General features: G+C 39.5%; 1 protein-coding gene across 1 annotated transcript in view; it reads left to right on the top strand.

Annotated features, from left to right (window-relative positions):
* The window catches only part of reck (reversion-inducing-cysteine-rich protein with kazal motifs), a 69,704-nt gene that overhangs the window by 31,297 nt on the left and 14,563 nt on the right, over positions 1–23,844 (top strand). Inside the window, exons 5-19 of the mRNA XM_061093563.1 lie at positions 915–1,000; positions 1,165–1,212; positions 1,946–1,979; positions 2,357–2,554; positions 3,562–3,826; positions 3,924–4,097; positions 7,202–7,414; positions 8,653–8,789; positions 10,104–10,247; positions 10,389–10,577; positions 16,626–16,748; positions 17,969–18,140; positions 21,434–21,623; positions 22,857–23,067; positions 23,218–23,291. Coding sequence (XP_060949546.1) covers positions 915–1,000; positions 1,165–1,212; positions 1,946–1,979; positions 2,357–2,554; positions 3,562–3,826; positions 3,924–4,097; positions 7,202–7,414; positions 8,653–8,789; positions 10,104–10,247; positions 10,389–10,577; positions 16,626–16,748; positions 17,969–18,140; positions 21,434–21,623; positions 22,857–23,067; positions 23,218–23,291 — 2,258 coding nt within the window. The remainder of the gene's footprint in view (positions 1–914; positions 1,001–1,164; positions 1,213–1,945; positions 1,980–2,356; positions 2,555–3,561; positions 3,827–3,923; positions 4,098–7,201; positions 7,415–8,652; positions 8,790–10,103; positions 10,248–10,388; positions 10,578–16,625; positions 16,749–17,968; positions 18,141–21,433; positions 21,624–22,856; positions 23,068–23,217; positions 23,292–23,844) is intronic.

Genomic DNA, 23,844 nt, shown 5'->3' with positions numbered 1-23,844 from the left:
GGATCTGATTGTGTGGAGTCTAGTAAAAGTACTGAAAATGTTCATGCTGATTGATTGATATTCACCATGCTGTCATGACACCTTTTGGTGAAAACTCAAAATATTCACAATAAAGGTCTTCAGGCTTTTCTGACCAAATTCCAAGTGGCTATGTTCAACCAGCTTGGGGTAGAATGTCAAAGTGTAAAAGCAGTAATTTCCTATCACCACTTGGTGGCACTGTGACCGTGAATCTATATTGTCATAAAGATGTATTAAGGCAAAGACTCCCATCCCACATGTGACGTTTGTTACAGATTTGAAAATGTACAGCTCAGTTATACAGACCTGCAATTCAACAGAAACTAAAAACATTTGCAATTTAACATAATTATTCTCTTAAAATCAGACTGACAGGATTTGAAAATGATTAATGATCCACAGACTATTTTGTAAGTACAAGGTATATGGAAATTGCTAAATATGCCAAGAATGGTGGAAATCCTGTTGGGTTCAGGGTATGACTCCAAGAGACTCCAACAGACTTCAATAGATGAGTCTCCTGAATTTCATACATTCAGGGGAAAGATAAAGCAAGGGGGTCAGATTTTTCTAACTGTTAGGGGGCGCAATTGAGCAATTATGCCAAGCCAATGCAGTATATTAATAAAATATGCATTTTTTCATATGAAAAGATGTGTGTTAGTAAGAAGTTACACAACTGTTTGAGCATATTTAGTATTTAGGTACTTAAGCCCTAATATGCACATTCCCTGAAATAAACACACACCATATTGGCAGTGAATAACTGTAGCATCATGCTGCTAATAAAGGGAAATAAAGGCCCAATAAATAACAGTGTGTAAGATAAATATCTATCTAAAATGAATTTTTATCACTCATGGCTGAGTCTTTGGTGTTTGATTTGTCTCCAGGAGTATCCAGGAAATCCGATGGCTGGGTGGGGCTGGGATGCTGTGAGCTGGCTATCTCAGCTGAGTGTCGCAGGGAATGCAGACAGGTGAGAAAGTCTAAATAGAACATGTCCAACATTCTTTGTGAGAATCACTCTCTTAACAGTTTTATTGATTCATGCTCCGGTTCTGTCCATCTATTCTGTGTTTTCTACTTTGCATTCAAGCAAGAGTTTAACCTGCTTTGATTTTCTTGTCTGTTTCCTTATAGGCAACATCTAAAAATGACATAACAAAAGTTTGCAAAAAGATCTCAGAGGTAAGTCCAGCAGTTTCAGAGATGTAAAACCAGTTCAGTATATGCAGGTTAACCTAAAAGATGTTTAATATTCTTATCTAACCAATTCAAGTAAAGAAGCGATAAAAACACCATTCCTAATACCTGTATTTTCACATCACTAGTGGAACTACCAGTACTAATATTACTACTACTACTACTACTACTACTACTCCTAACCCTACTACTACTACTACTACTACTACTAGTACCACTACTGTATACTCAACAGGACTCTAAAGTATGAAGCGGCGCATCTTTCGATCCTGCAATAATTATAACCATAAACAAATTAATGGATTCAGTCAACAGAAACGCTAGAAAGCTTTACTTTGAAACGGGTACAGGAATATTTATGTTTGTGACATAGTCAAAATAGACGAGACCCCGACTCTGTAAAAGAGTAACTAGGCTCACATTCAGGAGATATGCCTAATAACATTAGCACTGAACTGAAAAGCAAGAGGTCCCACAATGAACACGTGCAATTCTTGCATCCAGTATGGCCCGGTCATTATCTTATCAGGAAATCTAACAAAAAATCTCTCTTCGTTGGATTTGCTCATCACTCTCTACAGCCTTTCATATAGTCTCCTTAAGCATTCAAAATTGCTAGGAAACAGAGAGATAGTGCGTGAACTTTTTTTTTTTTTTTAAAGAAGTTCGCTGAATAGCAGAGTCCAATTTAACCTCAGTTTTTCTTTTCTTGTTCTAGAATTCCCTCTACAGCTGCATCACCAAAAATGAAAGTAAGTTGTTACTCATATACACAAGCTGAAGAGAGAAGAATTAAACAAATTCACAGACCTCATCTCTCCCTCCAGCCAACAAATAAATAAACCTCTGCGGCTCATCGCCATGTTTTTAGACCAATTGATTGGCTTGTTTGTATTCTTTCTCTGCTCCTTTCTCTCTGTCTCATTCCTGCACTGTCACACACATTGTAAGAACACAACATGCACACACATAGCAGGGCCATGTCATTTATCTGGCAGAATGCATCAGCCAGAATAATGCATTGTAATGAGTGTTTATCTGCTCGAGGGTCTGAGCACTGAATTCAACATACAGTCATTGATAAAAAAAATGAATGTAATGCAGTGTGTGTACGTGTGCTACCCTTCAGTGGGCTCTACATGCTGCAGCTACGCAGGGCGTCACACCACCTGTAGGGAGTACTGCCAAGCCATCTTCAGGACCGACTCAACACCCACTGTGTCTCAGATCAATGCTGTCAAAGAGTATTGTCAGAGTCACAACCCTGAGCTGCTCAGCTGTGTCAACAACTTCACCAAGTCCTACCCCATACGCAGCCCCATAGACAGTAAGTTTGTGTGCTCACTACACTGGGTATTCCTTTCTACATCAGTATTAGAATCAACTCTCAACAGCCGATGTATTTTATATGTCGGCAGTAGCTGGTGGAAATTCTCCTAAAGGTGTACTCCACCAAAAATCATAGACACCCCCTGTGGAGATGAAAGCGGTGCTGTGAAAAGTCTGTATCCTGCCCCCCCCACAGAAAAGTTACAAGACCAAGAGTCACAGGGAAATGTTGTCTTTGATATCCACAGACACCTCTGAAATCTTTCCTACCCAAGTTCTTCTCCACAAAATATTCCAAAACACTTTTTTTTGTGCAGCCAATTCCTATTGGACTTGAGGCCTGTAGTAAAACAATAGTTAGGTGCCCATGAACATCAAAACAGTTTATGTTTGCTGTAATCATTCTTCCTGCTCATACTCACCATTAAAACATCCCCTGCCATCATGCTTCCAATGAATGTAATTGGGAACAAAAAATACAAAAGGCACTAAAAACTTTGGAAGGTATCTTGGTACAACTAAGTCAGTCTGCTGAGGCCTTTGATTAATTTCTGATAAAATTGATTAGTTGTAGTGTTTCACAAAATCAGGATGTCAGGAATATAAATCCCAGTTCATGTGCTATTATCAAAAGCCCTTAAACAGTGGAGTGATCTATTAATGCTCAATATTTCTTTCTTTTTGATATTATGTTCTCTCAATCCATCCCTAATTGTATCCATCTTTCATGCTTCACTTAACTAGGAAAGACAGTAGGACCTCAGCTTTTAGCATGAAGATGCTACTTAGGAAACAAGATAATTGTTATTTACAGGAAAAAACATGAATTTCTAATAGAAATGGCCAAACAAGTTAAAATAGTTTCCCTACCTCAGCAAAGGTAAGGCTGAGCCTGCATCCTTAAAAGCAAAGTTTGGAAAGAAGTATAGACACTTGAAGTAGCTACTGTATATTCCACCATGTTACAGTACATTTTCCAGCAGTCCATCCATCCTTCATATCCAGGTCTGTACTGCTGTGACCGGGCAGAGGCTACCCACTGCCAGGTCGCCTGCCGGAAGATCCTTCGCACAATGAGCACAGAGCATGAGATCATGGAGGGTTTGATCGATCAGTGTGGCTCCCAGCCCCTCCCTCAGGAACCCATGTGGCAATGCTTTCTGGGCAGCGCTAACCCTCCTCCCCCACCTGAAGAAGAGACCCCCCATCCTGCCAAAATGGACTGTGCCAAACTGCACTGCTGCTCCAAGGCCAACACCTCACTCTGCAGGTATTGCAAAGCACAACGTCCACTAGATGGATCCCATATATTCTAAGACGGAGTGAAATTAGTTTGTTTTTCTGATTTTTTGTCTCTGCTCTGACAGGGACATGTGTCAGGAGATCAGCACTAACTGGGGCAGCCAAACGTGGCAGGACTTCGACCAGCTCTGTGAATACAACCCAGTGGAGACAGAGCTCATCAACTGCCTGGCTGATGTCCGAGAACCCTGCCAGCTGGGCTGCAAGGACCTCTCCTACTGCACCAACTTCAACAACAGGTCAGACTACTGCCATTCACCATGGTTAAACAAGAGACCATAAGTAAAGATGGACGACTGTACTGCCTCCCAAATGTGAAGCCAAAATGTCTTGATTGCCACCTGGTGGCTGCCTCCAGTAATAGTCATAAATCCCGCCTCCTTCACCAATCACATTTTAGGTAGTTGTTATAACACAGTTCTTCAAATTTTTTTGTTAAGTTTGGTTTTAATTTGTTTTTTTAACTGAATTATACGTCATAACAGACAGTTAAGACTACTATTACAATCACAGCTGCTAGTGGCCTCTCTCGATTGCTGCTCTGCCTCCCGGGTGCCTACGATACAGAGTCTGGCTTGAAATGTTTTACATGCAGGTTATTTTCATTTAATTCAGGATAGTGGAAGGAAGTGGAGATGCATAAACCGTTTTTATACACCCTCTGATTACATTGTCCATAAGGCCAGACGTCTTTCGTTTGTTATATATTACAGCTGCATTTTAATTCAGTAAATGAAGAGCAGATTAACTCTTTGTTCTAGCAGAGAATAACAGTTGCATTGTCAATGTGGTTTTTTTTGTAAGTAGAAATAACTCCAAATGTCAAGTGAGCTACTTTACTTTGCTGAATTTCAAATCGCACTTCAGGTGAGCTCTAGCCTTTAGCTGACAATTCAACAATTCAACTGACATTTCAGCTTCCTTGCTCACATTCTGACAAACACTAACTGTGCCACTTCCCTTTACAGCTCAACTGGCATTTCAACTTCCAAATATCACTCATTTGCTTCTTTCACAGAATAACTTACATTCATTTAATTTTAAATCTTCAGTATAAACCAACTTTTCAACTGCAGCTCTTACAAGGTTACGGAATTCAGACTTGATACTGAAATTTCAAATGCTCTCAGCTCAACACACATACAATATTTAAGATGCACAAATTGTATCAATTTGTTTGTCATTTTAGTATTTTATATTTATTTATATTTTAACCATTTTAACCATACTTTGCAAATGCAACAGAAACAAAACAAAGAAACACTGCAAAAACAAAAGACAGATTTATATTGAACCCAGAGTGACTGTGAAGTTATCAGGACCACAGCATGTTTTACACTGTCTACAGATGGGGCCAAAGGCCAAATGGAACGGCTTCAAAGGCTTCGCCGGGAAGTCACAGTAATACACAAAACCAACTCAAGTACACTTCACACATACACACAGCAGTCTGCTGATTACCTGGTGAGCGAGGCAACTGCAAATGCTTACAGCGTGTTCTAAAATCCCAGGTCAGAATGGTTGGATCTGAATGGTTGTTTTTTCTCAGGAGAGGTTCAACTGGAGCAGAGATTTTTAAGACAATATTCAGACATAAAACAAACACTTTAATGAGGTTTACACTTAAATATAAACAAATCAACTTCAAATGTATCGGACCGACCAACCCACTGTGTAAAAAGTACTGATATTTGTTTGTCATGGAGATAAATACATGATTTAGACAATATCTCACCATACTGCACATGCAATGATAATGCTCTTTAAATATTTCAATGCTTTGATCAAAGGTAATTTGAAGCTTTTTACATTCGTGTTGTTTTTCACAAAGACGAGCATACGACAAATTGTGGTTTTGGATCATGATGGCATGGATCCCATGCTGTGGCATTGTGGGACTTGAGGTTCAAGCAAACAAACTGCGTCAAACTTTCTCCGAGTTTCCTTTGATGGGCTCCAGAAGATCCTTGTATGGCTTCCTCCTCCCCTGAGGGGTTCAAACGCTGCGATGTGTAGCCTTGAGCAGCATGGAATACAAACAGTGGCCAGGAGGTGGTTCTTCAGGGTGAAGTGCATGTGGCTAAGACATGTTTGTGTATGTGTGTCTGTCTATTTTTTTGCGGGTGCACCAAAGACAAGCTCTTGAACCTTAATATAAGACACAATTCTATCATGCCAGTCTGGATTAAGAGTTTTGTCTCCTAAATGGTTTGGTTGACACAAACCTCCAAGTAACTCACTCACGTTCTCATAAATTAGATGTTTCATTAGTTTTTTATTGAATTCACATTGAGCCCATCTGTCCCAAATGGTGATAATGCGACATTGCAATGTTTTTTTACAGAGCATTGAAGGTATAGTCTCTCTACATCTCTGTAGCTGTGTCCCAATGGGCTGCCTCAATGAAAGGAGCTCATAAAGTGGGGCCCTCATCTGCATTTCTCCACAGTTGTACATTTAGACAGTATCAGTAGTCACAATGAAAATGATCTCAAACAGTGTTATGTTATGTTAAGAATTTTTCGATGCTTGAAACAAACTAAAGCCAAAGGAGAATATACTTTTTTTGGAATTGTCAAATGCAGGTTGCGCAGAGAGCCTTCTATCATAGCCTCTTCCAATCAGAATCTCACAGTATCCTCACAACCGTGAAGAGTAGACTATATTTCTCTTTCCTGGTTTAACTTCCTTGAATGCAATTCTCCATTACTCAACACAGGACATATCCTTAGGGAGCTGCTCTGAATAAGAAGAATCAGCTGATAGCTCCAATTTAGTTGTTGTTTGAGAGGAAAACATTTACCAATTTGGGGTTGAATAAAGTTAAGGATCCAGGGTCTGTCTGTCTGTCTGTCTGTCTGTCTCTCTCACACACACACACGCACACACACACACACACACACAGAGAGAGAGTCGCAAGAAGATAAACAAAGTAGCCACTCATAAGGAGCAAATGGAATGATGGAACCACACCCAGAACTTCTGCCTGGAACCTTCTCCCTGTAAACCACCAATTAGCTGACTCATTTAAGACCAAACCCACCAATCAGACATGAAAGGCACTTCCTGATGCAGTGGAAGAGGAAAACAACCCTCACATTATCCAGAGGGACTTGAGCTCCCTCTGCATGGCTACAAGGCTACAGCTGACAGCATACTTTGTTCTGACAAAAGCCAGTTGCAAGTGTTGAGATACTAAGCTTGTGTTTTCTTTTCCTCAGCGCACACCTCTCCATAATCCCTATCTTGTTTATTTTTTATTTTTTACTTTTAAAGTAAAAACAAATCTAAATTTCACCTCTTCAGCTCTTGTAAACATAACTCTCTGTGTCTCTGTCTGCAGGCCGACAGAGCTGTTCCGCAGCTGTAATGTCCAGTCAGACCAGGGCGCCATGAACGACATCAAGCTGTGGTCCAATGGAACGATCAAGATGCCGTTCATGAACATCCCCGTGCTGGACATCAGGAAGTGTCTCCCGGACATGTGGAAGGCCGTAGCCTGTTCCCTGCAGATCAAACCCTGCCACAGCAAGTTCAGAGGGAGTGTCATTTGCAAGTAGGTCTACTCCAATTCAACATGCATTCAGCACTTTACTTTAATGGATGCAGACAGTAAAGTGACTGTGGCTTAGGGGTAGAGCGGTCGTCCTCCAACCTGAAGGTCGGCAGTTCGATCCCCAGTCTTCCCCATCTGCATGCCGAAGTGTCCTCGAACAAGATGCTGAACCCGAATTGCCCCTCATATAACAACAACAGTGTATGAATGTGTGTGTGAATGGGTGAATGTAAAACTGTACTGTAAAGAGCTTTGAGTGGTCATCAAGAGTAGAAAAGCTCTATATAAATACAAAACCATTTAAAAGGGCTGTATTTATAAGGAGCCTTTTGAGTCTCATCAACCACTCAACATGCTGTACACTACAACATTCACCCATTCAAACACACATTCATACAGCACCACGGTGCGGTTCAGTTTCTTGCCCAAGGACACTGATTGGGGCTCGAACCAGCGACCCTCTGGTTAATCAGCCAGCCGCTCATTATTGTTCATATAACAAAAACTCTCAAGTGGCCAGGGCCTTCATTTACCTAAGTGGCAGAGAGAACTAGACCTATGGCTTATATTAGGAACAGTCTTTTATTTCTATGTCAAAACATGAGCCTCTTACTGGCAGCAGCAAAACTTCTAATAATAATAATAAATTCTAAGTAATTATTGTGAATCTGTTTTTTTAAAACTCTTATTACTTGTCCTCTCTGTCTCAGCTGTGCTTTATATTTGTCTTTAATTACTCATGTTTACTTAGTAACAGGTTCAAAATTGCCTTTGCTCTGTCATTATTTTGTTCATCACATCACTGCACAGTATAAAGTCATGTAAACTAAAATAGATGAGGGCATGAATTTATCTGTCTTTCATTTACCCTACTTTCAGGACCTGCTCTGTCCTGCCTGGAGTGTGAGCATGTGTGTGTGTTTGGGTGTGTGTGCGCATAGGTGTGTGTGGGTGTGAGTTTGCTTCACCCCTTAGGCTACGGTGTATATATGTCTTGTTTAGTCATTTGTCAGACACAGCCTTCCTCTCAGGTTTTAATCTTCCACTTGTCTTGAATGACATTACACCATCACACATATAACCAAGGTGTGTGTGTTGGGAGAGCCTCTTTCTTTTGCACCCAGTCTACTTTACAAACCGTAACTTATCATAAAAGGACACGGTATGTTAATCACTATTATACTGTACGTTCAGGTTCACTCTGTTCTTATGTTCTGTTCACTTTGAACTGTCCTCAGTTCAGACTGTGTGGACATCCTGACCCAGTGTGGGGACAGGAAACGTTTCCATGAAGGACAAACACCAGAGAGGATCTGCGAACTGCTGTCACCCATTGACGACCCTGAACGCTGCATCCCCCTCCACAGATACCTCAGTGAGTCCCCACAGTGCAGGACATGTTTTTCAGATCTGGAATGTCTGTGAGTCTCACAGTGTAAATCAGCAATATTTATTAACTAGGCATTAAAACATTTCTATTTGCGCTTCTTTATCCATTCTACTCTTAGTCCTTGGCTCATGCTCATTCAGCCTGATCTGCAAGTAAATTGATATGCGGCCACTAGAGGGCAGTGGAACATAGAAGCTGAGAAGCTGACAGACACAACACCTTATCTTAAAAAGCTGTTTCGGGATTATTTTACAAAAAAATAACAATATGTACATTCAGCAGACACATGATAAAACATTATCATAGCCTTTTAATTGTGATTCTGGCCACCTGACAAGGATTGTTTCACCACCATCATGTGATGTGCCATCATGAGGTCAATATAGATAGTGAAATATCTGAACATCTAAAGGATTGCATTTACAATTTGATTCTGACATTCACGGTCTCCTCAGGTTGAAATGTGACATTTGCAAAATCAATAATAATAAAGCAGCAACTATTAACATTTCCATCAGCCTCAACATCAGCATGTTAACAAGCACACAATCAAAAGGAAACCATTCTGATTTAAGCAGTATGTTCACAATCTTAATTCAGCATGTTAGCATGCTGACATTCAGAAATAAACACATAAGTTAGCTCAAAGCACCACTGAATCCACACAGGGCTGCCAGTACAGCTATAGTCCCCTCTATACAACTATCAGTGTTGGAGATGTCAAGTTATCTCAAGTCACTGGTGTTTACATCTAAGTAGAGGAGCAAATATTTTTGTATTTGGTAGGTCAAGTTTCAAGTCATCAGACTCATGACTCAACTCTGATGTGAGTCCACAACTCTGCTGAAAAACTCAGGGGCCAATTAGTTCGTTTTATCTTGTTATATTGAATAACAACATAATCTATTCCATTCTACATTACATTACTTTCCTGCTAATTGGGCTGTTAATTTCAATTCAATAGAATGTATTTGTATAGTGCCAGAGCATTCGTCCATTCGCTAAAGCTTTATTTTTAGGGCCGCTGGGGGACTGAAGCCAATCCCAGCTGAGATGGGGCGAGAGGCGGGGTTACACCGTGGACAGGGCACACATTCAATCATCAACAATCATTCACTCTCACATTCACACCTATGTTTAAATTAGAGTCTACAATTACCCTTATGAGGCGCTCAAGGCACGTTACATATTAAGGTTGATTAATACAAAATAAAACAATTTAAAGACAGTACATACTGTCCAATCATGTTGAATCCCATTTTCCCTTTCCGAACCCACCAACCCAAACACTTTTTCCAGCCCCCAGTCCCCTTGGCGACAGTATTGTTGAGGAGGTTGTCCATCCATGCAACCCCAACCCCTGTCCCAGCAACCACTTGTGCCAGGTCAACAGGAAGGGTTGCCTTGATGAACTCAACTGTCAGCCATACCTCTGTGTTCCAGGTAGTACCAACCATTGCTACAGATCAGCAACTTTACTGCGTTAAACTGTGCATTGCAGTAATTTTGTTTGTGTGTGTGTGTGTGTGTGTGTGTGTGTGTGTGTGTGTGTGTGTGTGTGTGTGTGTGTGTGTGTGTTCTCAGGCTGTAAACTAGGTGAAGCCTCTGAGTTTCTTGTGCCGCTGGATTCTCGTATCCAGGTGCCGACTCGCACTGGTCCTGCTGGGTGCTACGAAGTGTGCAGCTGCGGTCCCAGTGGGCGTCTGGAGAACTGTGTGGAGACGCCCTGTATTGACATCAACAAGCCCTGCATCGTAGGAGGACAGAGGAAGAGTAAGACCTCCTAATGTCCCTCTTTGTCCTAAATGATTCAACAGATTCTCTAGAAGTCAAGTCTTTGAAAAGTCTAAAATACCATGCTAGATTTTGAAATGTTTATTAACTATTTATTAAATGTAATAAATATATTTATATACATTTATTAAATGTTTCGTGAGATACAAAGGTTCAAATTTTAAGAACTTCCCTAATTAACTTTTATGAACAAAATCTGCTTGCTGAGTGTCATTGAGATAGTTTCGATGAAGGAAAGGCCACCGTTGGTGATCTGACATCCCTCAAGGACTCTTATTTTATTACTCATGACATAATTTGATATAAGTCATTAGACTCATCACTTCCTGTTGAGAGGGGAATGAAATTTGGACAAGTATAATTAATCTTCGCCACCTAAATTCGAGCAGTGGGGCACTCTTCTCATCACGGCATGTAGTTTCAGTAGAGGACAGGAGATTGAAGAGGATGGTCAATTGCACAAGAAGTGTAACTTTGATACAAGAGACCCTGTCATGTCAGCCAGGGCTGGGTGGGCCGGCTGTCAGTTGGGAGGTGTGGGGACCCCTCAGTTTCTGGACAGCTTTTAGAATGTGCATGATTTTTATTTGTTTCCCACCTTGTGTGCTCTCAGCTGGTGCTTTCCAAACTAAAACGTTATTTCATTCATACACATTATCAACAAATGTTCCTTTCAAATGGCTTTTGTTTAAACAAATGACCAACTCATTCTGTAGGTTTAAGATTTTAGCGCCACTGTTTTGGGTTCATGCAGCTCTATACCAAGCTTGAGCATCAGCTGCTGTTGCTAGGGCAACAAAGGAGCCAATCAGAGGCATCAATTGGAGCTTGTGGAAAATTCACACTTTGATGTTTGCAGCTGGGTACATAAGATGAATGCTAAATTCTGAAAACTGAATTCCTTTAGCTGCTATATTGCACATCACAGACTTTAAATCAATACTATGTAACTTATACTGAGAAACTCTTACCTCTGCAGCCCCATGTTGTGATGAATCCTGCTGGTCTCAGTGTCAAAGCGATAACATGGTTTCCATTTTGAGAAAAAAATGATCAATCTTTTGACTGGAACTGACTGTGCAGTACCACCAATCTAACCAAAACACAAGAGAATGGTGGATGTTACCCATGACCCCCTGCTTCCTGAACCAGAATCGGTCGCTGTAATAATTATATAAAACTCTGTTTGGATTTTTTCATATTCAAAGTGTTTCCTGTCTGAAAGTTTGGAGATCAATGCTGTTTTTTCATCTTTTTGACTGATCTATAATTCAGCATTACTCTTGACCATGAGATTGTACCTACTCACCAAAGTTACACAATGCAAGAGGGTGAAGAGTGAGAATGAAAGCTGCACAATTCTCCCTACTCCAAGTCAGTGTACCATCGAACAAATTTTAAAGCTGCTTTTAAAGGTAAAATAATAAAATAGTGTTGTTTTAAACTCAGTGATTCGATAATTCAATATTGGTGCAACCCAGTTTAATAAATCACCCCTGCAAAACTAGTTGCCATTCATACAAATGTATTGATGGATAGCTGCTGCAACCCAAACCAGTTTCCTTTAATCTGCTTAATTATAGCTCACATCTTTGGTTCAGTTCACCCAATACGGTATTTGGTTATTAATATGTCTAAATGTCACGGCTTGTCGTAAAGGTTATTTCCTGAACAATGCAGCTAAGCAATCTACCCATCCACAGTGCCAGACATAGCATAGCATTATAAACAAATACTGAATTTAAACTCTATATCGTAGTCTGCAGTATCCAGTCTCAATCTGAGACCTGACTAGCCTCAAAGAAACAGTATTGTCAGAAGCCAGGAGTCTTATCAGTCATCAGACTCCTCTTCCAAACTAATGACATGAGACACCACAGAAATTCATTTACAGATGATTCTGGTGGAGATGAATGAGTTGTGGTTCTTTCCAAATGAGGTACTGAAGATCAAAATGTCCTCTGAGGTGGTGACTGAGGTGGAGTGGTATTATCTGTGCCACAGACCGTGTCAGTGACGTCTGTCAGCTGCACCTGGATCAGAGCAGAAATCTCTCTAAGAATTTCACGGACTTTGAATCTATGCAGTCCCATTTTTGTGAAACAGAAAAATAACTTCTTAGAGGCAGCTGCACAGATGAGACCACTGATCACTTAGCGTTCATATAATACCCAATTCAAATTGATCCATATTTGTACGTTTAATTTAATTAATTAAGAGTTGGTTTGCATTACTTTTCAGGATTATAATCTATATTAGTATAATTTTAGTTGGAAGTTGAAAAGGTAGAGAACCTCATTTTAGCAGTAAATTGTACATGTTTATCACACTCAAGCTCTCCTGTAAAACGTGTTTGAGGCAGAATGAAGCAGGTTTACAGACTGTTGAGTAAAATCCTCCCCTATATTAAGAGATTAAAACAACATATTGACAAACTTTGGTCACAGAAAAACCTTTAACATATTATGATGGGAAGGATCAACTGTTCAGTCAACCCTGAAATGTATTGATGACAGTCATCTTGTTTTCAAGGGGCTCCCATGCCCTTATAAATGGGAAACAGAACAGCACAAGGATAGAAACAGAACACAACATGCAGTAACAGAACATACAACAAAGAAAAGACCAAAATAAGGAGAGAAAGAACAAACGACAAAAGTTATAAACTTAAACTAGACACAATCAACATCTATGAATAAATAAAGAATAAAGGAAGTGAAAGTAATCATGAAAATCCTGTAACAGTGACATTACTGAAAATATGAGCAATTTGTTGTAAGATAACAAAGATGATATTCTGAATAAGCTAAATGATGACAGAGAACAGAACACATTCAGGTTCATTCACTGGAATACAATGCATCCATTTGTTGTCCAGTTATTGATCAAGCTTGCTAGCATACTTAACTGTCAGACACCAAGTTTGACTGATGAGCTACTATGGCTGTCTAGTGCTAGCATGTTAGCTCTGTTAATAACCATGTGACTAAGCTCTAGGAACATTTTGCAAGGACAAAACTTGGTAAACTAAAACCTGGAAGATGTAATTTTTACGGGGTTATTATGGTATTCACACACACAGAGCTCATACAGCATTCATATTATATGGAATGGCTGTTATAGATTGGAAAGATTCGTATTCATTATCCGACAACAGTTTATTTATTTTGTACACAGTTGTTCCTGTGAGGGTTTAAATATGCAACGACAAAACATGATTCATCCATATTTATGTGGCTACTCGGCTCTTCTGTATTGTTTAGATTCCAGTCAGAGCTCTTAGAAAAATATGACTTTCCTTCCCATAGCTGCAACCTGGACGTTGAAGCCAAGGCTTTTTTCACAGAACAACTAACTTCAATATAAATAAGTGAGAACAGAAGGTGCAAGGACTCAAAATGCTGCAGAGGGAGTTTGACAGCAATCTGAATCAGAGGCATGTGCATGTGTGTGAAAAGACATCACTTTGTGAATATATAACAGTTTTGCTTTCACGGGGTAAAGGAACAGACAGTTGTTGCTGCTCTCTGCATGTGAACTTGTTCCGACTCCATTATTAGTGTTTTTATGTTTCCTTGTGTTTATTGCTTACAGATTATTTACATGATATAACATTTTCCAGCAGTATTCAAAGGTTGATACATTTGAAATTGATGTGGCTTCTAAAAATGAAAAAACTAAAGAAAACAAATATTTCCCGATGAAAAAAAGGTGCCACACACAAAGAGAAGACACAATGATGAAGATGTCCTGAGAGTGTTTGGCGATAAGAGCAGACACCGGTGTCTGTGTGTTGTAAAGAAAATCATGTGATCTCTGCAGCGGAGTTGATACGTTTTTTCCTCTGTCTAATGCACCCGGCTGCACCACCTCTTGCTGAATAATGCTGAGGATTGGCTGCTGTTGTGAACACTGTGCAGAGAATCTCCTGCTGCATTGTGCATGTGTGAAAGGCAAAGCTCTGGATTTTATGTGTGGAGGAGCAGGTGAAACCATCAACCCTCAGTTTAGGGAATTATCTGCTCAACCTCCTGAGCCACAGGCAAGGAAATAGAAATAAGGATAAACCATAAAATGCATATGATAAAAAAAAATAGGACTAGCCATTTCCAAGAGCATTCACAAAAAGAAAAAAAGAAAGAGATTTAAAAGAAGCGTCTTAAGTTCAGAAGAGTTCCATAATGTTGGGGCTGTAATAGCAAATAGCAAATTCCAACCTTAGTCACAAACTGTGACCTGAGATCAACCAGAAGGGTACAATCTGAGAAGTATTTAAAAGTAAGACATTGCTAAAATCGATAAGAAATCCAAGAAAATTCCAGTGTAGGGAGGCAAATACACAAGTGTTGTGGTCCTGCCTCTTTGCAGAGCAGCATGCAGCGTTTTCCTTCAGCTGGAGAAGCCCTGGCTGACAGCTGCTAAAATAATCAACGGGAGAATAAATAAAAGCATGTGCAGCTTTTTTGTAAAGCAGCAGTATATAAATGGTCGCGTCTCAAATCCAAATGGATGGTGCTGTGTATGCACACTGACCCACCTTTCCGCATGGTTCATTTTTCTGTGATAACCACTGTGTGTCATTTTAAAGGCCTTTAAATGGGGGGTTTTAAAATGGTTAGTGGAGAGGTTTAGTGCAGCCTGTAGGTAGCCTGAAAGGGAAAAAGGGAGATTTCAACCCTTACACCGAGTTGAGGGAAACAGTTTTCTTTTTCTTTTTAATTATAATCAGTTCTCTTCTCACTTACTAAAGTTTGATGTGCATCACCAGCTGAATTATATATTGTCCATGAATAAGAAAACAAGTATGAGCACTCCTTTATTGATAATTATTCTTAAAGAACATTTCAAGTGTGAAGTGTAGACAGCATGAGAGAACACAGCCTTTATTTACATTCCATGAGCTGAATGCATTTATTAGTTTCCCTCTTCAATGGCAGCAGGATATTTATACTAGAACAGAATGTCAGGTTTCATTTGATGCAAGCAAACTCAAACTGTACATTGTGGAGAAAAGTAAATGAGAAATAGTTTTTTTTTAAGTTAACTTTATCTGCTTGTATATGAGAAATGTGTGGCTATTTCTCTGGGTGCAAGTATCCCCAAGGCCTATCAAGAGTTTTAAGATCTGTAAAGATAAGATATATGAATCTTTAATGAATCGAAGAGCAGCCAGCAGGATATTAATGGTAGTGATAAATCACTGCTTTCCTGTAGGAATGTGGAGATTAATGCTGATTTTTTGACACCAATAACAAGCGATAAGTCAAAAACACACTCCATCACTCAGTAGGAGATGAATCACTCCTCTTTTCCTGAACGCTGTCAAAGTCCATCACTCGTCTGCAGCTGCTCACCACCATGAATGATGCTGCTCTTTTTAGACCCATCATTAACATTCTGTGTGTTTCAACAATGGGATGCTAACGTGCATCAGAGCAATTGTGACATATGATACTGGTAATAACAACAAGAATAATAATGGAAGCGTATTGCTGTCACAACCTAACAAAACAAAAACAAAACATCAGTATCATGTGGAATGTTTCCAGTTATAAGGTGGTGTATGCATACTTATCAAAGTGTATCCAGCATGCTCAATAACAGCAACATCTCAACCAAAGCATACAGTGAGACAAATTTTTCCCTTATTGCCTCTGCTTGAAGCACATTTCATCATACTAGATTTTAACGTTAAACTTATTTCACGTCATAGCATTCAAAGTTTTTCGTTATAACATTAACCTTTTTTTTACGTTAGAATGCAAAACTTTTAATGTCATTTGTTTGGTGTGTATTAATAATTGTTGAAAAAAATAAAACTGACAAAAATAAGAAATAAGTCAATAAAACATTCTTAAATGATAACAAAATTCTAACTAATACCTGGCGAGCTGCAGTAAGCTCTACCTGCTCTAACTAAACATTAGTTGTACATGTTAAGACCACACAGTAAATGTCTCTGTCAAATCTTGATATTTTATGAATGTAAAAAATGACATTTTGTTGTCCTGTTTGTGTCACCACCAGGCCATGGGACATCCTTCCGGATTGACTGTCACACTTGTTCCTGCTTCGCTGGAAACACCATCTGCTCCACCAGAGAATGTCTCCGCCTCGGCAACTCAGCCGAGGACCGACGACACTTTACTGGTTTGTCCTTGTAATGGTTTAAATATACTGTATGTTTGGGGTCATTTCAGTTAATTAGTCCACCAGTTGAAAGATCTAGAAACTGTAAAGTTGCTTAATACAATCATTGTCTGTATTGCGCACAGTTACCATGGTTACAGGTGTCTTTTGTGAGGTTAGTGGGAAAGGTTACAGTTTTCTTGTTCATTCACACAGTAGTAAATTGCGAGCTGTGATTCGTCCGTTGTGCCTCAGGAGTCATCCACTCACCAGAAGGTCGTCATTCGGTCAGTTCCTCCAGTCCAGTTTTTCCTGTGCCAACAGTGTATGAATGTAGGGTGAAAAGGCATTGGAAGACTGGACAAGCGGCGTAGAAATAAAAGTATATTTACAATTTAAATCCTGTTATCATTCCTCTTTTTAAACAGGACTGCTCTCTCTCTCTGCTCACCCTGCAGTAATGCACTTTCAGCTACTGTTCTCTACCTGCTCTCTTCATTGCTGAGCGGAGACACATTCAGAAGCTGGATTCACTGACATGCTGTTTTCTGTTTGATTTTAGCTTGAGTGGAAAACCTTTTATGTCAGATAACATAGCAAACAAGCATCCAGAGGAAGATTTAGATTATCTGCCAACATTAAACCTTCCAAATTATTGACACAAAATATGCTGATTGACAGTAAGGTTTAGAGTTTGCCTGAAAGTAACATTATATCCACAGAACTTTTCAATGTTAAGTCGGCATATATTGTCATAAATGTCAGCATGCTTGTTAATTCAAATTTTCAGTGGATCATCAATAATTTTGTCCATAAATGTGTTTCTTCTGGGAAGGGTTATAATCAAATAATAATACTGATACAAACAGAGGCTTTGTAATGACAAACTACTCGCTCAACTTCTGAATTAGCACCTTACTTTATTCATATGTACATGAATTGTCTTTCAACAGCTTAGAATTACACATTAATTATCTATAATGTAAATGAATCTCTCTTTCACACTATTGTCAAGCTTTTATTCATTGAATGGTTTAATTGTTGTTGTTTTTAAAATGTTTATGTTTTTTTGTCTTACTTCTGTCATTAACAGAAGAACCTATACAGGTTATTCTGTGAAAAGTATGGGATCACATGATTACACTGTGTCCCAGTCATCCTGTGCACTCAATTCATCATAGGTGAAGGAATTCCTTATTTCCTCCTTCATAATAATTGTTCTCTCCCCCTCTCTCCCCAAGGTCTGCCCTGTAGTTGTCCGGACCGCTTCATCCCAGTGTGTGCCTCTAACGGGCGGACCTACCCCTCTGCCTGTGTGGCTCGCTGTATGGGATTCAAGGACCATCAGTTTGTATTTGGCCAGTGCCACCTGAGCAACCCCTGTGCCGACAAACCATGCCAGAGAAATCAGAGGTGGGTTCGGCTGCACATATCCCCCTCCTTTTCTCTTCTCTCTCTCCCCCTCCATCTCTTATTCTGCAACTGTGATTGACAGTGTGTTGCCGTGTCCAGTGGCTGTGGCTACAATACCATTATCACCAGTGATCTTAGTATTGTTTTGTAGGGTATTCCACCCTGACAGGAAACATCAATGACTTCTGTATTTTTTATTTACAAAGTGCAGTGTTAGTGGTATTGACAAACCAATGGCATTTTAAAGTTTCTTTTAATTCCCTGTTTAGCTTTATTAACCCAGACCTTTATTTGTAATATTGCCTTTTAAACAAAGGTATATATTCACCCTCAGAAACGATAGTGAAATGCAATGTGGCATGCACAAGGCTGTGCTCATTAATAAAAACTCAAGGTAAAAATGATAGAAATTACAAATCTAAAATAAATACAAACCCCTCTTAAACGTACATCGTATCATCATTTTAGATATCTCTTTGTTTTCTGATATTCTCCTGTTGTTACCTCGGTAAATTCAATACAATGCACAGACTTGTCATGACCTCAACTTTACTTCTCCAACTTTCTCTTCTCTAACAGAAAAACTGTTTTCAATCACTAATTTAAAGTGAACTCCTTGAAACTGAAGAGTCTTTCAACAGCTCAAAGAGCATAATCCATAAGCTACTGGAGAGAGAGTTTGGTGTTGTTAGTGGAGAAGTGGAATATTGGGTAATGTTTTGCAGGCATTTGTAACAGGTTCCTAATGCATGTTTGCATGTGCATCCTGTGCATGTGCACAAGATTACACATACACAAACACTAAAACATTGTTCTAAAGCAGTTGTGTCCAACTCAATCACAGTAAGGGCCAAAATTAGAAACTGGGACTACTTCGAGGGCCAAACAGGGTCAACATTTATTTAACAGGATAGACAGGATATTGGATATAGTGCAAAAAGAAAACATATTAAGGTAGGCTACATTCTTCTTTGCCAAACATTTTCACGAGTCATTTTTCGTGATGTTTAAACGCAGCCTCATAAACTTTGGAGGTAATCAAACACTTAGTTACTTCCTGTACTGAGGGTGTGAATCAGAAATGGCTTTTTCAACCAGAACACCTGCGCAGTATTCATTCATAACACCCACACCGGCTCTGCCTTCAGCTTTTTGTCAAGGATCTTGTAGAAAGTTTCAGTTTTAAAGTCATGAATGTTGTTGGTGCCATTTCCCCAATGAAGATCAGGGTAAGACAAAAAGTGCCATGGATGAATTCCACATTGCTGAGAAAAGAGAGTGTAGGCGGTGAACAGTTAAACTCCAGGTTAATTATAACAACTGTGAAGAGGAACTTTGCATCTCTAACTTGGAACTGAAAAGGTCAACGCACTCATATACTTTCATTTGTCATTGACAGACAATTTATACAATTTGCACTACTACAATATTTGTAAATAGGATTATCATATATGTAGTTATTTGCTGATGCTGCCACTATCTTTTTCTACTATATTTCTATAAATTGTGATTTACATTAATATACATATAGCTATCTTGGACAGAGAAGCATCTTAATTCATTTTATTTTACCTGAGTATGATGATGATATAGATCCTTGAATCTTGAATCTTATATTAAATGTTGAAATTCCTCAGAGTCGGGCTAAGTGGAGATAATCCCATGGCATCTTCCCTCCTCTACTGTTAACCTTAGAAGTCATTCTAAGGAAAAGATTTAAAATAACTGTGGTCTGACGGCTCATATAAGGGAAGGCCCAGTTCGCCACATCAGGCAATGATACAACAGTTGTTGCCTTCTTACGGCCTGACCAAATGGATTTTAACCTAAAGCAGCCCATAGAGTATTGTGAATATGGCCCAAGTAGCACAAAATACATTTTTGTTAATAATTCATTGTCATATGTCCTTGCTTTTACCTTTGTTTCCACTATTATTGTCTTTTAAATGCAATTTGAATCATTTATCTCAATGTCTTATTTAAAATTTTCAATGAATAGTTTTCTCTAAATGGCACTATATAGATAGGATATGTTTCAATATGTAATAAAAGTATAAATATCGTTCATTTATGTACTCAGTTTACTACATTTTATCTAGCTCTCCTATGTTTTACATAATAAAAGTTAGTTCCTGAGCCCCAGACCTGCTTTACAAGGAAACATCTGGTTACACAGGAGGAGGTCAACTCGGGCTGCAGAGATTTCCCTGATTCATTTCAGTCTTCATAACAGACAACATTCATGTGTTCCTCTTTATGATCTCACTAAAACGATGTGTCCAGTGGAGATAACGTCCCATGATGTTCCTCTCCCCCTCCCTCAGACACAGAGACATGTAGCACCGTCACTTTCTCACTCTCACTCCCTCACTACTCCATCTCTTTATTTTCTGTCATATTCTATTTCCTGTCAGGTCTTCTCTCACTACTACTAGTTTATCTGTGGTCCTAACAGAGCTAACCTGAGCTTCACCTGATGCTCAGCTGTTATTGTCTTTGCTACAATTTAGGGTGTGTGCATTCATTTAGAAAAGCAAAAAACAACAACACTCAATTTTTTTTTTTTATATATCTATATATACGTATTGATATACTAAAGGTAAATCCACACAGTGCAACCAATCAGAATCAAGAATTTTCAATTAGCATAGTATATTGTTAAAAACAAGAAGACTTAAGTCTTCTTATTCTCAATGTTTACACACACAGACACTCCCGCAACACACACAGACACTCACACATTCTCACACTGGCAGGTTTAGTTCCTTCACTTGCGTCCCATGATGACGTCTTTTATCCTTCAGCACAAACTTCCATAAACTCTCTTTGTTCAGAGCTGGAACACGCACTGATTGGAGGTATCTCCACACACACACACACACTCACACTCACATATATTCACAAACACACACACACACCTTTGTTGAAAGGGTAAACTGCAGTAAAAGTCAACAAGCCAATTCCCATTTGCTGAACACCTGATTGGTGCCCAGCCTTGGAGACTTGTTGCTATGGTGATATAGCAGATTCGTGATGTTTTTTCTCCTGTTTCTTTGCTCTTTTGTTTCTGCTTTTCTTAACCAAAATATACTGCTGAATATGTAATGTTTTCTTCCTCTACTATATTTGTGTAATGATAAATCAATATATAAAGTTGTATTTGTGTTTGCTCATATTTACAAATCACAATATGCCTCATAGGGCTTTAACAACTTGTAGTTTGAACTTCTCAGCTGGTCTCCTTACATTTGGAATTATGAATGAATAAATGTAAATTCTGTCTGTATTTCCAGGTGCATCCCAAAGTTCCGTGTGTGTCTGAGTGATTCATCTAACTGCCCACAGTTTGAGTGCGTTGGCCGGCCGGTGGCATGTGATAAGAACAGCGTGGAACCCGCCTGTGATACTGACGGCCTGGTCCACCCAAGTCTGTGCCACCTGCAGCAGGCTGGGAAAGCTCTGGCTTACATGGGTCACTGCCAGGTAGGTTACACTGGAGAGCAGGAGACAGTGAGGCTCAGGGGTTGTTCTGAAGAGTAAATTGCTCAACAAAGTGTTTACCTGCTCTTGCTGTTTCTAAAATGCATCTCTCTGACTGGGAGCTAAACCATGTGCAGCCCTCACTGTTGTTGAAGCTAATTTGCACTCAACAGAGTGCAGTCCTCCATCGAAAGGTAATAATCCTCTCAGTTAGCTGTCACCTTCAGAGTCAACACAATATGGGGTAGAGGCCAGAGCGGTCACAGGGAGACAGAAAAGTATTAGCTTGCTGGTGCCACTAAAAGCAAAGTTCTAAATCATATCTGTGGAATTTTTACAGTGTTTAGTGCCGATTTGCAGAGGTGGTGTTTATTTTTTATTTTGTCTTTGGTGCTTTTGATCTGGTTGGTGCACAGCATATAGTATAAGTAGCATAGACGCACTTGATTTTAGCCACTAAACATTTTATGTAAATGAAAGAGGCAATGTGTCAACCCTACTATCCCATTTCTTGATAAAGTTGTGTTGGAAACATTTTATACTTGTATACAGAGTTGGCAAAATTACTCACATTCTTAACTTAAGTAGAAGAACAGATACTTGTGTAAAAGTACTGATTCAACTCCTTTAGTCAAGTAAAAGCAAGAATGCTCCGAAGCTCAAAAGTAAAGACTACAATTAAATTTTTTACTTCAATGATACACCATGCCCCTAATGATAACTCGACAAAACTAAAAAGTTCTAAGCACACAAAATAGGATAGTTTCCCTGTTTTGTCGACAACCCTCACAGTGTTGGTACAGAGAAAAGAAAATCACAGGATACAGTCTAGTTTTGCTGCAGGAGAAATTTCAGACAGGATATTGAAGACTGAACTGAACCGAGGTCCTGCATGAGCACCTGGATATTTTTTTACCGGGAATAAATGGATGGGGAATGTGCTTTTGTTGATTAAAGTCCCTGCCCTTTGTACACACCGCCCGTGGCTACTAACAATTGGATGGTTTAATGAGGTCCTCAGATCGGCCCCGCCCGAGTCGGTCACGGCCCTGGCGGAGCGCCGACAAGACGATCAAACTTGACTAAACTTGCTCCTCAGAAGATGATCCCATTGTAGTCTGCATAAAGGCTCATAGAGACAATAGCATAACTAAATATCAGAAGACAGAAAACAAAATATGAAAATGTGGCCTTAAATCACATTGTGTATTTTTGTGCCTATGTGTGTGTTTGCAGGATGCCTGCAGGAAGCGACAGGAAGTTTGTGGCCATAATGGCGAGTCCTACAACACAGTGTGCGAAGCCTTCTCTGACCGTGTGGCTGTGGACTACGAGGGCTCCTGCCACGCTGTGGGGGCCGTGTCCGACGGGGCCCCCGAGTCCGCCTGCAGTTTGATTCCCTGTCCACCTCTGTCGACTCCAGGCTGCCACCCTATCACACCACCTGGTGAGTAGAGCAAAACCTCAGACAGAAAGGTTGCAGGATTAGTGGATGAACCGTCCTCACACAGGTTTAAGCTGTAGCATGAATATGAAACACAGCAGGACTTATTCTTAAGACTGTGCAATGAAAACCCCTGACCTCTGACCTTTTCAGGAGCATGTTGTCCAATCTGTGCCAGTATGCTGCAGATCCTGTGGAACAAAGATCAGATGAACACTTTCTCTAAGGTAAGGATTTATCTGACTGTCTCTAGTAGTAACCTATTCATGAATCCTCTATGACACTAAGTACATTTACTCAGTTTAAACTCTTACTCCACTAAATGTAACTTGTGAGCTAGTAGTTAATTTCAGATGCAGAAAACGTGATGTGTTTATGATGACACAAGGCCCAGACCCGATTGAATTTTCCCTGAGTTTTGGTCTGATGTCCTTATAAAACAAAATATGGGGTCATAGTTTGAGACTGGTGTAGAGATATTTCCCAAAAGAGCAAAACCAAGAAAAAAATAACAAAAGATGAGAAAATGCAAAGTTACAATTTGGTTATATTCTCTCCCATTAACCTTCTCGCAGCTCCTCAGATTAATTGTGCAACTCTTTGTAGGGGCCCGAGCCCTACGTCAGGAACCAGGAGAATAACTAAAAGTTATGCCTCAGTATTAACATTGTTACTATGCCATATATGTGCATTTCACTACGAAACCAATATTATCACATTTGTAAATTATTCTGACAATACAGACTTTAGATCAAATCTACTTAAGAAGGATTTTGCATG

The sequence above is a fragment of the Limanda limanda genome, chromosome 20 (assembly GCF_963576545.1).
Source record: "Limanda limanda chromosome 20, fLimLim1.1, whole genome shotgun sequence".
Classification (NCBI taxonomy): domain Eukaryota; kingdom Metazoa; phylum Chordata; class Actinopteri; order Pleuronectiformes; family Pleuronectidae; genus Limanda; species Limanda limanda.
Note: the sequence above shows the minus strand (reverse complement) of the source record. Positions and strands in the feature narration are given on the sequence as shown.